This window comes from Cynoglossus semilaevis, chromosome 14, assembly GCF_000523025.1.
Source record: "Cynoglossus semilaevis isolate Cse_v1.0 chromosome 14, Cse_v1.0, whole genome shotgun sequence".
Classification (NCBI taxonomy): domain Eukaryota; kingdom Metazoa; phylum Chordata; class Actinopteri; order Pleuronectiformes; family Cynoglossidae; genus Cynoglossus; species Cynoglossus semilaevis.
The window spans coordinates 26,020,295-26,034,344 of NC_024320.1; the positions used below are offsets into that span (position 1 = coordinate 26,020,295).

The 14,050-nt window shown below is 46.9% G+C and overlaps 1 protein-coding gene and 1 long non-coding RNA gene across 5 annotated transcripts in view; both read right to left on the minus strand.

Moving 5' to 3' along the window:
* cntfr (ciliary neurotrophic factor receptor) overlaps positions 1 to 14,050 on the minus strand; it is an 81,196-nt gene that overhangs the window by 31,915 nt on the left and 35,231 nt on the right. For all 4 annotated transcript variants that reach the window (XM_008326121.3, XM_008326120.3, XM_017038785.2 and 1 more), the window contains one exon: positions 4,172 to 4,405. In XM_008326121.3, the coding sequence (XP_008324343.1) occupies positions 4,172 to 4,405 (234 nt within the window). The remainder of the gene's footprint in view (positions 1 to 4,171; positions 4,406 to 14,050) is intronic.
* On the minus strand, positions 11,081 to 11,873 carry LOC112488069 (uncharacterized). Its single transcript, XR_003051781.1, has 2 exons — positions 11,837 to 11,873; positions 11,081 to 11,764 (listed from the first exon to the last, which is right to left on the minus strand). It is a non-coding gene; the product is annotated as an uncharacterized LOC112488069 (long non-coding RNA).

Consider the following 14,050-nt stretch of genomic DNA (forward strand, 5'->3'; position numbering starts at 1 on the left):
CGTAAACCTCCGTCCAATCAACGTCAACGGCTTGAAGGTGTTTTCACTGATTGAAGTTTTTTTTACCCACAGACATGGACCTGTCGTCTGTCGTCTCTGTGTGTGTGTGTGTGTTTCAGATTATATGACTGAAAAGACAACTGTCGACCAAAGGCTGAACCCAAAATTAAATGAATGAAAAAATGTCTTATTTATGTAAAGACGTTTCTCCGGTCCGTCTTCCGTCCACACTGGCAGTGCTAGCGCTAACTAAGTCATCAATAATAAAGATCTATCCGTCTGTCTATCAGAACTAGCATTAGCTACGACAGCGGTGCTACAGACAGGGTTCAGAGCCTCGTGTTGAACCTCCTGTTCCTCGTCCAGGTCCTTCACACAGCAGGAGCTAAGCTAACGTGTAGCTAAGCTAACGTGTAGCTTAGCTCCTGTGTCCTAACAACAGAAAACACAGCGATCGATTCAAGTTAGCCTAAAACTGTGTTTGGACGAAAACGCTGAAAGTTAGCGGAGGAACGGCTAATCGCTAGAGAAAGTAGCTAACACGAAGCCAGTGAGTGTTTTCAGGTTATTTTACGACACGTTACGATCTGCTGCTCTGTTACAGCTGGGTTTTATAAATCCTCATGTTATTACTGTCTCACACACACACACACAAACACTTCCCCTGTTTGAACAGCAGGGGTCCCAGAGGAGCGTGTCCAACACAGACCTGTCTGAGGAGACGAGACAGATATATGATCGGACGCCTTTTGTGAACGGACAAAAAAAGAGGAATTCAAATGAGGGCCGAGTGTGTATGGGGCCAAACACTTCCCCTGTTTGAACAGCAGGGGTCCCAGAGGAGCGTGTCCAACACAGACCTGTCTGAGGAGACGAGACAATTCCATGAGCAGCCCGTGTGTGTGTGTGTGTGTGTGTGTGTGTGTGAGACGCTGCACAGAGGAAGGAAACAGATATGAAGTGGACAACAGTGACCTGAGGTCAAAGGTCACACACTCCTCCTGACCAGTGTGTGTTTGACAGAGACAGACGAAGACTGAAGGTCCACGCTGATTCAGTTCTTCTTACGTGTGTGTGTGTGAACCTTCGACAATGACGTCATACTGCGTTTGTGTGTGTGTGTGTGTGTGTTTGTGTGTGTGTGTGTTTGACGATGACTGGACTGGACCAAAACAAAGGACACGTGACCCTCCTGGACAGGGAGACATCTTCAGCAGCAGAGTTGGGGTTAGGGTCTCCAGGGACCCATGAGGTTCTGTCTGTCCTCTCTCACTACTGACTGATACAGTGGCTCAGCGGTTACAGGGTCAGCCTGGAGGGTTCAAATCCCTGCCCTAGCATGGCTGTGCGGCGCTAGCAGCCCACTGCTCCGGTGTCACAGGTGAGGGTCCAGAGCAACGACTTACAGACTTGGACTGTTGATGTCAAACCAACCAGAAGGAGGCGCTGTGTGCTAATGTGTTCATTTTTTTATTTTTTATTTTCTTTATTGCAGGATGAGTTGAGGAGCTAAAAATGAGAAATGTTTCTTGGCCCGTGTGTCCAGCAGGTTGAGGCTCTGAAAGATCACTACATATATTTATATATTTATATATATATTTTATATATTCTGAGCCCGTGCTGCTGCTGCTGCGTGGGCTACAAGGCTGCTCCGCTGCATGGCTGCAGACCAGATGTCTATAAATTGTTGCACTGGCAGCAGGAGAAGACGATTGGACAGAACGGACAACGCCAGGAAAGGGCAGGGCGACTATAACTCCCCCTGGTGACAGGGAAGAAAGAGAAGGCTGTAAATCTCCAACGAGCTCTGAAGAGGTTTGGGTTTTTGTTTTTTTGTTTTTTTATCGGGTTTATAACATTTCACCTCACATTAATGTTTTTCACCGTCTTCATTTTCTTAGTTTTCAAAAACTCCCGTTCACAGATTTTTTTTTCAACATAAAATCCTACGGTGCAACAACAGAGAACACACACACACACACACACACACACACACACACACTCTCATTCGTCAGCTGTTTGTCTGGAAATGTCACACGTTACAGCAGCATCAGGAGAAACAACAACCCACTGATGACGTCCTAGTGGTCACTGTGTGTAAATACACATGGATTTGTCTACGTCGTTCTGTTCTTTCTAGAAGTTCCACGTTGACTTCATTGTCTGTTTGGTGTCAGCTGATCTTTCAGATACTGACTTTCTACAGTGTAGCCGTTAGCAAAGGTTAGCCGTTAGCAAAGGTTCGCCGTTAGCAAAGGTTCGCCGTTAGCAAAGGTTCGCCGTTAGCAAAGGTTCGCCGTTAGCAAAGGTTCGCCGTTAGCAAAGGTTAGCCGTTAGCAAGGGTTAGCCGTTAGCAAGGGTTAGCCTTTATCAAAGGTTAGCCGTTAGCAAAGGGTAGCCGTTAGCAAAGGTTAGCCGTTATCAAAGGTTAGCCGTTAGCTGGCCTGCTCCTGTATTTTCCTAAATTTTGGAAGAATAAAGAACTCAATTAATATTATTTAAAATATTTAATCAAATTACTATCTAATAATTAGAATATTTTATTGTCAAAAACCCTTATTTTCATAAATAATAATTTAGTCGTTTATCTGTACTCCTGCAGCTCATTCTAACAGTTTAAACTTCATAAACAACTCATTAAACTAATCAGTTGGTGTGAGTTTCATCTGTCAAATCTCTCTCTTTGATTTGTTTCTAATTTGTTTCTAATTCACTGAGAACAAACAAACAAACAAACAAACAAACAAACCAGAGGAGTTTTAACTGTTTCCAGTTGAACATATTTCTGGACAGGATGATGTCGGAGACGTCAATAAACCCTTCACTCCTGCAATAATGGATCACAAAGGCCACCGTTGCCAAGTGACCCGGGGCGACGTCACCCGCTGTTAAAGTGACGCCGCGTTATTAAAATGCACTGCTTTAACAGTGTAATGACCTGATGTCAGGATGAGAAACAATCACTGGACTCTTTCAGCTGGCAGCGCCTCCTACTGTGTCACCTCTTAACATAACAATTCAAATTTTATATTAGCATTTAATATTCACCCTTCAAACAAACGACCTCACTATTAAAACTGTCATTAACCAAAAGGTTTTAACAGCTGTCGCCGACACAAATTGTTGGGTGAAAGAATTAAGAAGCTCCATTATACTGCAGTACAGTACTTTTATACCACCTTAACGCAGTAACGGCTACTTCCACTGCTAATGTGTATCACTTCAACGAAGGACTGAAACTAAATGTTGCCGCGTTAGCTTCAAACAAACATTTGTTAGCTTCAAACAAACATTTGTTAGCTTCAAACAAACATTTGTTAGCTTCCAACAAACATTTGTTAGCTTCCACCACAGAGGTCACTAACTCTCTGCTGCCTCTTGGTGGCGGATGTTGTAAGATTACTGGGGTTGCTGGTTCAAACCCCGGTCCATGTTCCTGTATCCTCCTGGGGTCTGCAGGTTTCCTCCCCCAGCCCAGAAACAGGGTCATCAGGAGAGCAGTCTGATTGGCCGATCTAAATTCACCACAGGTGTGAATGTTAGCGTGAATGGTTCCAGCCCGACCCCAGTGGCCGACAGCTGGGATTGACCCCACGGAGGGAGTGGTACATGATGGAAGGATGGGTGGTTGTAGGGTTCCATCCTTCAGCACAGAGAGCCACGATGCTGGTTCTACGTTGAGTATCATCCAACCGCAGTTTCTCACGACCGTGATCTCATTAGCCTCACGCTGACTTGACACGACAACAGCACAACTGCCAGTTTGGGTTGGGATGAAATATGAGACGACGCGGAGCTAAAGAAAAACTGAACGCAGGAGGAACCAGTGATGAGTCACATGGTGCACCGCTGTGTCCAACCTGAGGCTCAGCTGAGCTCCTCACCTCAGCTGAGCTCCTCACCCCCCTCCTCACCCTCCTCCTCACCCGCCTCCTCACCCTCCTCCTCACCCCCCTCCTCACCCCCCTCCTCACCCTCCTCCTCACCCTCCTCCTCACCCGCCTCCTCACCCTCCTCCTCACCCGCCTCCTCACCCTCCTCCTCACCCCCCTCCTCACCCCCCTCCTCACCCCCCTCCTCACCCTTTCTGTCACTCATTCTCCCTCTGGACGAGGTCAAAGACTCATCACATCTTTTTACCCCAGCAGAGGTACAGTATTTAGGAACTTACTGCCCACATGGAGAAGGATGGTGTCCCGTCTCTCTCCGTTGGGGTTCTGGAAGCAGCTGTAGAGTCCGTTGTGACTCAGGGTCACTTGGGTCAGGATGAGTTTGGGGCCCAGTTGACGGTGCTGGGCTCTGACGTCCGTCCCGTTCACCTTCCACGACACCGAGGCGTTACTGTCCAGGGAGCCGCACCGTAAGACCACCTCGGTGTACATGGGCTCGTACTGGTTTCTACCCACTAGGGGGAGACAGAGACAAGGACAAAGGGTCAAGAGCAGAAATCCTTGTTAGCTGTCAATCATCACAGTTAATCGTGGTCGTCACGATGAGTTCACATTTTTAAACCTGAGGCTGAAAACACAAACACCTTGTTGTTGTTTACTGCAGAAAGACAATCAGCAGCAGCTAGATGTCAGTGTTTCTGTATTTGTGACCATTATCCAAACGATGCTAATGATCATTTTAGAAAAAAACAACCAAACAAACAACAATTTAGCTTCGTAGAGTCGTCGTAGAGTCGTGTCAGGACCAGTGTTCCTACTACTAAACATCAGCAGGTCTGAGCCTTCAGTTTCTTTACTGTTTCCTCTTCTTCCTCTTCTTCTTCTTCTGATCTGACGCCTCAGTGTTTCGGACTCGTTGTTTTAAGCGTATTCCGCAGCGAGCTCTGGTCTGAGCCAAGGTCATTTCTCAAGTGGAGGCGAGCGTTCGCTGCCGTTAACTTTACAACGCGGTTATTTACAGTCTTTGACTCAAGGTTAGCGTCGGTGGCTGCAGCCAAGTGGTTTTTATGCTGTGCAAACAAGACCCTAATTACACTGAGACTGTTCCCCAGGATATATCACCGTCTCCAGGTCCACGCCTCACACCAGCACAGGCACCAGGTGACACCGAGGTCTGTCTTCTGTCCAGGGACACATCGGCATGTAGTGTCCAATAAAACCTGGTCTTTAATGGAGTGTGTGTGTGTGTGTGTACAGATATATATATAGAGAGAGAGAGAGACAACTGGATGGATGGACAGATGGTTGGATGGTTGGATGGACGGATGGTTGGATGGGTGGTTGGTTGGATGGTTGGATGGACGGATGGTTGGATGGTTGGATGGACGGATGGTTGGATGGGTGGTTGGTTGGATGGTTGGATGGACGGATGGATGGTTGGTTGGATGGACGGATGGTTGGATGGATGGTTGGTTGTTGGATGGTTGGTTGGATGGACGGATGGTTGGTTGGATGGACGGATGGATGGTTGGTTGGTTGGATGGACGGATGGATGGTTGGTTGGTTGGATGGACGGATGGATGGTTGGTTGGTTGGATGGACGGATGGTTGGATGGGTGGTTGGTTGGATGGTTGGATGGACGGATGGTTGGATGGTTGGATGGACGGATGGTTGGTTGGATGGATGGTTGGTTGGATGGTTGGATGGACGGATGGATGGTTGGTTGGATGGACGGATGGATGGTTGGTTGGATGGACGGATGGTTGGTTGGATGAGCGGATGGTTGGATGGCTGGGTGGGTGGTTGGATGGCCGGATGGATGGTTGGATGAACACCACAGATGAAGCTCCCATTTTCACCACAGCTGTATTTACAGTCTCTGTCACTGAGGTCAAAAACCACAAACTCTTTTCAACAAACTTCCTCTGCAAATACTGTCTGTATGAATGAAGAAATCACTTCCTCCTCCCTCCTCCCCCTCCTTCTCCCCCTCCTCCCCCTCCCTCTTCCAACAGTGACTAACTTCCACTCTCTTCTTCTGTCTCTCTATTATGTCAGCACTGAGGCAGCTGTGTGTGTGTGTGTGTGTGTCGGGGTTTTAATGCTCAAATAAATCAACTTCCTGTTTTCTGTTCAACATAAAGTTGACGTTGGGTTCGTTTTTCGCAGCAGTTTTTCAGGTGGACTTTGTTTCTGTCAAATCCTCTGAACAGGTGTCGTCACCACCGACAGCTGAGACTCAGGGACGCAGCCATTGGTCGATGCTTAATCGGTCAGTGGGTTCATTTACAGACAAACAGGAAAGTGACTCCACCCACTCTACACCAACAACCAATCACATATGTCTGTCTGGTCCGCAGCAGGTCCAGGTCTGGACAGGAAATGACATCAGTCAACAGTCAGAGCACAGACGTCTGCACGAAGAAGAAGATGATTGACAGCTGTGTCACATGACCACAGACGTCACCTGTCAGACAGTTTAACCAATGAGAAGTGGGTTAGAAGAGAGGAGACGAAGACAGACCGTCCCAGTCTGGAGGTCATGGAGGTCACAGAGGTCACGGAGGTCATGCAGGGAACAGCGCTTGGACCTGAAACACCTGTAGGTTTGACGATGTCCTGGTCTGTTTTCATCTGCTCACAGACAAGGTTCAAGTCCCACGTCTGTGAAGCGTCCTTCACTCCTGGACCACTGAAGAGGAGCGTGACATCATCACATGGTCCAGAGATGAAGGTCCACGTTCAGACAAAGATGTGAAGTGACATCAGCTCCACAGCGCCACCCTGCAATTTAGATATGAAAGGACAGCAGGGAGCGCTGTTCTCCACTGTTGGATCACCTGTACTTCCTGTATGTAACAGGCAGAGTAGATTATCTCAGCGGGACACAGCGACACCTGGGGGCAGCAGAGTGAAGCCATTGTCATTTTTACACAGACGGGGGCAGTAGTGAGCTAACGTCACCAAACCATCCCAGGTCTGTTACTCCCTTTATGGTGTTTGGATCTGTTCAGCCCACTGCACCACTGCACCACTGCGTTGACTACTGTGGGTAGTTCTCCTGGGCCCTCCATAATAACTGACAGCTGATGACACAGCCGCCCTACTGGACACTGCTGGTACTGTGTGAATGAAAATGTGTTGTTGTCCATTCATAGTTTTCAGTCTTTTCATTAGCATCGAGCTCAAGGTGAAATGGAACCAACGTTTCCTCATTAGCTGAATGCTACCTAACGTTAGCCCAGAACTGGAAGAACTGCAACAAAAACCACGAGGCCACTGAAAAACATAGAAATATAGACAGAAATATAGACAGAAATATAGACAGAAATATAGACAGAAATATAGACAGAAATATAGACATATTTCTGTTTCATATGGAAAACAGAACCAAGAGTCTAAATCTAACGAGGGTCTGAGGTGGTTCTGAAAGAGGGACAACAGCAGCAGCAGCAGCAGCAGCCTCAGCAGCAGCCTCAGCAGCAGCCTCAGCAGCAGCCTCAGCAGCAGCCTCAGCAGCAGCCTCAGCAGCAGCAGCCTCCGCAGCAGGAGCAGCAGCAGCAGCAGCGGCAGCAGCAGCAGCAGCAGCAGCAACAGCAGCAGCAGCAGCAGCAGCAACAGCAGCAGCAGCAGCAGCAGCAGCCTCAGCAGCCTCAGCCTCAGCAGCAGTAGCAGCAGCAGCAGCAGCAGCCTCGGCCTCAGCAGCAGTAGCAGCAGCAGCAGTAGCAGCAGCAGCAGTAGCAGCAGCAGCAGCAGCAGCCTCAGCAGCAGCCTCAGCAGCAGCCTCGGCAGCAGCAGCAGCAGCAGCAACAGCAGCAGCAGCAGCAGCAGCCTCGGCCTCAGCAGCAGTAGCAGCAGCAGCAGCAGCAGCCTCAGCAGCAGCAGCAGCCTCAGCCTCAGCAGCAGTAGCAGCAGCAGCAGCAGCAGCCTCGGCCTCAGCAGCAGTAGCAGCAGCAGCAGCAGCAGCCTCAGCCTCAGCAGCAGTAGCAGCAGCAGCAGCAGCAGCCTCAGCAGCAGCAGCAGCCTCAGCAGCAGCCTCAGCAGCAGCAGCAGCCTCAGCAGCAGCCTCGGCAGCAGCAGCAGCAGCAGCAGTACCAAAAGTCCATCGTTAGCTTCAACAATGGCAGGTGTTTGTATTAACCACTGTTTGTTGTTTGTTGACCTGCCTTTTGTTTCCTAAGTGAATTCCATCAGAATAATCACTGACGGTGAGAGACAACAGACGCCGCCCTGGTGGAATCTTATTGGTTAATAACATCACCCTGAGCCAATCCCAGCGAGCCAAACTCTGAAGGTCAACGTTAATACAGTACACCAGTGTTTCTGTATCAAACCAAACGGAGGAAAAACAGTCGAGTGAGAGTTTGTAGACGTGGGGGGGGGGGGGGTAGATAAGAGGGGCTTGGAGCGGGGGCATTAAGAGAGGAGGAGAAAGTAGGAGCTACCATTTAACAGTAATGGATGAAAATAGATGAATCCATCAGACAAAGCCCCGACGTTGTTAGCCTGTTAGCCTGTTAGCCTGTTAGCAGAGGAGGCAGAGATGAGACGACGGGGACGGACAGAGAAACGGCCGCCTTAATTAATGGACTGAAATTTACGAGGACGTTCTGCGGCTTCCAAGATAATATCAGGGAAAAATGAGCACCCTGAGCAAATATACCCCGACCTTGACAGAGGGGATGGAAGAGACGGAGACGGCTGGGGTAAAAAGAAATACAAGAAAATCTTGACAGGAGCCAAGTGGGTCCTGGCCGCGATAAAAAAGTTATGATCGCTCCAATTAAGAAGGAGGTTGATTAAAAATGCTGAGTAATTCTTCCCTTAAAGAGAGTCGTCGGCAGAATCTGCTGAAGCTCAATATGTTTCATCTTCTGCTTCTTGGACAAGACACAAGATTTATACCAGGCTCAGGCACAGAGCATCGCATTCTACTGCCAGTAAGTGGCGCTAGTGTACCTTCCAAGGCTTAGATCAGATTTCATTCTAGGCTTAATTTGATACAATTCCTTATTTTAATTTGATCAAGCTAATCAGATATGATGTCGACTAAGAACAGAGGCAAACCTAATACGACGTTAGAATGATCCGCTAAGATAAGCTAAGCTAAGCACAGTTGGCTAACAGACAGACATGCTAGGCTGAATTAAAACAGTGACAAACTCAAAGCCTTTGAAGATGAATCACAGATTAAAGTACCCCCCCCCCACTGGGCCTGTTTGGAGGGAGAGAACGTGTGGTAGACATATGTGGCCCACGTAACGGCCCAGTAACCCAGTGAACCATAAGGATCAGCTTCTTAATAATCGACGATGGCAGCAGGATGTCCGAGGCCAACTGTTTGTTGAAATTGGAACTGCTAATTATGTTTACGTTATAATCTTGCGTCTAAGCGGAGAGATCAGGGTCGTCTCCCCGAAAAATATGGACTTCAAACACATGTTCATGTTTTCTGACACTGTAATGTTGGACTGTGTTCAATGTCAAACTGCCAGTTGAAGTTTACATCCCACAAAAACAGTATCATCTGCGTAAGAACTGACCTCAGATATCAGAGAGAGAGAAACAAACGGGTCTGCGTGTCTCAGTTTGATCATCGTATCTGTGTCAGGTTTCCACTCCTGTGACCTTAGATTTAAGCATCAAGAGCTAGCGCAAACATCTCACTGTTAGCCAAACTTCAACAGAAACCCCGATGGAATCTCATCGACCCATCTGGGGTTTTTTTTTTTAACTTAAAAACTTAAATATCGGATTATTTTGTCTCCTCAAATATTTACTGTAACATCAGAACTAATAAAACATCAATCTCGCAGCAATTTGTAGCGTCTTCAACACCAGACGTTTTATGTACAGGTGTTTTCACTCGACTGTGTAGGAAGTAGTTAAAGCTGATAAAAACGGAGATGCATATTTCTACTCCATAAAACTTCACATAAAACCTGATCTTTCCCAGTAATTACTGCAACAGGCCCAGGTTTTTCTCCCCCTCAGTTTTGGCATCAGGGAAACTGAGCACATCAGCACTAAACTTATTTCTGTCCTGCAGCTGAACTCAAGCGAAGTGTGTGTCGGAGCTGTCACACAGCCGTCAATCTCCTGACACCAATCAGCCCTGGTTTGTGGTGGAATGAAGAAAAATAATTATACTTACCTCGAAACTGGATCAGTTCACTGGAAGGCAGCAGCAGCAGCAGCAGCAGGTAGGTGGCACTGGATCACAGCTTCGTCGTCGTTGGAGTCAGCGATCAGACTGGAGGCTCCCAGGTCTCGTCTGTGACTGTTTTCTACTACAGTCAGGGACCGACGCTGACGCTGCGATCAATTATGTGAGAGCGGAACGCTAACAACCACACACACACACACACACACCCACACTCTCGACAACCTAAAGAGATCTGTGCTGAGAAACACAAACATTTTCAGGATGAGCCGAGGGTCCGGCACAACTCCTGCTCTTCACAGATGCTTTTGAGCAAGGCAGGAGGAGTGTCTGCCAACACCGATATTGATCCGATACCTTCGTTCCTCATCTGGGCTATAGTTTGACCCCAGGTCACGACCTTCTTCTTTAATCATAATCATATGAAGACAGATCAAAGCCACCATGATGAAACTGATCAAAGGGACAGCTTTCCCTGCCAAAGACCACTGATCTGTCTCAGGACTTTTTGACTAACCCCTCTGTGGGACAGAGAAATACAGTTTGCGTCCAGTGTTCAGTGGTCAGAAACGCTGACCCGTTAACCAACGTCTTCACTAATTAATGGGAACAAAGAGTGATTAATTTAACAGCTGCTGCCAGAGACACTGAAGTGTACAGTCTACAGAGGACGTAGACTGAAGGACTGCAGACTGAGCTGTCAATAACAAGTGGAGAGAAGCTGCCGGAGGACGAGCAGCCACGATCGATGAGAGCTAACCTTTACAGAGCACAACTTAGCTTCAGTCAGACGACAGAGTTCATTAGAACACAGAACGTCATTACAGTCATCTTCTTCATCATCATCATCATCATCATCATCATCATCTTCATCATCTTCATCATCTTCACCATCTTCATCATCTTCACCATCATCATCATCATCATCATCATCATCATCTTCATCATCATCATCACCATCATCACCATCATCATCATCATCATCTTCATCTCTAACCCTGTGTGTGAAGTCAGTTTTTCAGGTACAAACGGCTGCAGTGATAAAAAAGAAGAAAATTCTGATTTTCATAGATCAATGATTGGTTCTAACCTCAATGGGACAAACATGAGTCACTTAAAGGAACAGTTTAGGGTTTTGAACATGTGTTTGTGTGCAGAACTACTGTTAGCATTATCAGTGAAAACTGATCTGATGAAATCAAGTCTAGCTGTTGGTCCACTGCTGCCTCCAACTCAAACTAAGTTTGTTTAATTTAATGTTTGAGTTTTTTTTCTTTTTCAGCTTGACCTCAGTGACACAAACTGACCAGAGGAGGCAGCAGTGGACCAACAGCCAATGAGTCTCTGTGAGCTAGAGTCACTGGACTTGGTGTTGGACAGCGAGTGGTTTAGAAACATTACTGTTGTTAAAGTCACAGACACAAACAGGCGATAAAGACAGACAACATTCAGACATGGAGTTGGTCCGGACCTCAGTCACCTGGTCACATGACTGCGGTCAGTCCAGGTCTAAAACAGTCCAAGTGTGTCTGACAAGTAATGCCATTCAACCTGAGTGAACACTGGCACCAAAACCAGCCGAGGACTCTGTATCAGAACCTCAGACAAGCACACGTTTAAATCTAAAAGTGTTCTGTTAAAGAGCCAGGAGGGAGCAGCAGATGGCGCTGAAGCTGCAGTAGTCTTGGTCGTCAGTCATCAGTCCAGGTCCTGTAGAGAAATACAGACAGTTGCGGTGTGGGGGTCTCCTATGAGTGGATCCAGAGCAGAGTTAATCCTCACCCTCCCTCTGCTGTTGGAGCCAGTGGTCACTGCCCCCCTGACTGTCTGTCTGACTGTCTGTCTGTCTGTCTGTCTGTCTGTCTGTCCAACCTTTAGTGTTTTTTGTTTTTTTTTACTTTGTCTTTTTTTTCCAGCCGTTCTTGTATTTTTCTGTTTTTTTCCTCTTGTCTGTCCTGTTTGCAGTACTTTCTGTCCTGTGTGCAGTACTGTCTGTCCTGTGTGCAGTACTGTCTGTGTACTCCTCTGAACTTGACTTTACCTGAGTGTGTTTTCTGGTTCTGGTTCTGGTTCTGGTTCTGTTGAAACATTCAGTGTTTGGAGAACATTCTTTGACCAGAGCTCTCGTCTCTTGGCCCACAGACGTGCAAAGACACACACTGTATGTGTGGATACTCGACGCACAAATAAAAAACACATGTGCACACACACACACACACATACATGGACAGGGTAAGCGGTGGGCCCCTCCGTTCCAGCCCCGTCTTTAATGACATCCAGGTATGTTTGCTCTTCATTTCACACGGATCATCGCAGCTAAAAACACGGTATCAGCACCGATTGGGTCAGTGTGTGTGTGTGTCAGTGTGTGTGTGTGTGTCAGTGTGTGTGTGTGTGTGGGGGGGGCAGATGTGTAGTCGGGGATACGCACATCTGCACATGCTCAGTGTGTGTACGTGGGACGCCCTGGTCTGAGGCTGCTGTGCTGAGAAATGTGTCAGATTGTGTGTGTGTGTGTGTGTGTGTGTGTGTGTGGACACTTGTTGACATTCCAGTAGCTAGCCTCCTCTGTCTGCTCAGTCACAGTGACCAAGGTGAGAGTTCATCTGTGAGCATCATCAGACGATGAAGGTGTGAAGTCTGCAGCCAATAGGAACACGTTACACACACGTTACACACGTTACACACGTGTTACATTACAAAGTTTCTTTGTCTGGTCTGGTTACCAAAAACTGTTGAATGAAATTAGCATTAGCATTAGCTATGCTAACATGATGACACATGGATTAAAAAAGGGGGTGAAAAAATATCAAAATAACGTGACCCCCAGAGTGCTCCCCCTACTGGCCATCTACTAAAACCAAAATGTTTCTTTTAAACAAGTGATTGTGTTGGGGCTGGTCTTTGACCTGGACCGAGGCAGAGGTCAGGAGGTCACGGACCCCTTCTAGTCACTTCCATCTGGATGTGTTGAAGATGTTAATAATAGCAGCAGGTATGAGATGAAGCCCCCTCCCCCCCCCACCCCCAGGGGGGGCTGTTGTCAGTGTGTAATCAGCTTAACCTTCACACGGCTACACACTGTTAACATGATCCTGATAGCGATGAGTAATTAATCAAATCCTGCTGGTGATATCACATGACTATCTGTGGCCTAATTAAAAACGCTAACGCTGCAGACTTTTCTACCGCCGCCGAGCTAACGCTGCAGACAACAGGAGAGAGGAGACGAGCTAACGCTTCAAAGGAGGTTATTGGAAGTTGAAAAATTAAAAAAGTCTTTGTACAAACACAAGCGTCCGCACCGCGGCTAAAAGCTAAAATAATCCAACAATAACTCTTCACCAATAATTATAGAGTAAAAAATGGAAAAAACTAGCAAAAATAACTAATAAAAAGAATATGTTTAATTAATGTAAATAAAGGATATCACACAGAAAGCTAAACCTAGCAACAATTCAAGTTAGACTGAGGACTGAGTCACGAGAAACTAAATGCTAGCATGTTACTAGTAACAGCTTAGGGTTAGCCAAAAGTGGCTTAAAGTTAGCCCAGATATAGATGAAAGATTTAACTTTAAATCTATAAAACTGGCATAAAATGGTCATTTAGAACATTTGCTAATGTTAGCATAAAGAAGCTCCAGTTTAGGCCTAGAAGGAAATGGAAGGTTAGCTGAAAACACAAGACAAGCTAAAACAACTGGAGCTAAATGTCATTCCAGCAGCTTCCATTAAAAAAACGAAGACGACACAGTGAATGACCAGTTACTGCCGAAAGTTAGTAAAAAAACGTTGTCTTATCGTGCTAACTGCTAATCTTATCGTGCTAACTGCTAATCAGTAAATCAAAGGAAAGTAACAGAACAGTGACTTCTACAGTTCAGTCTTTAAAGTTGAAAAGATTGTCATTCATTTGAATCACTATTATCTTAAATCATGGCCTCCCTGACCCTCCCGCCCCCCCATCCCCCCCCCACCTCTCTCTTTGTGTGTG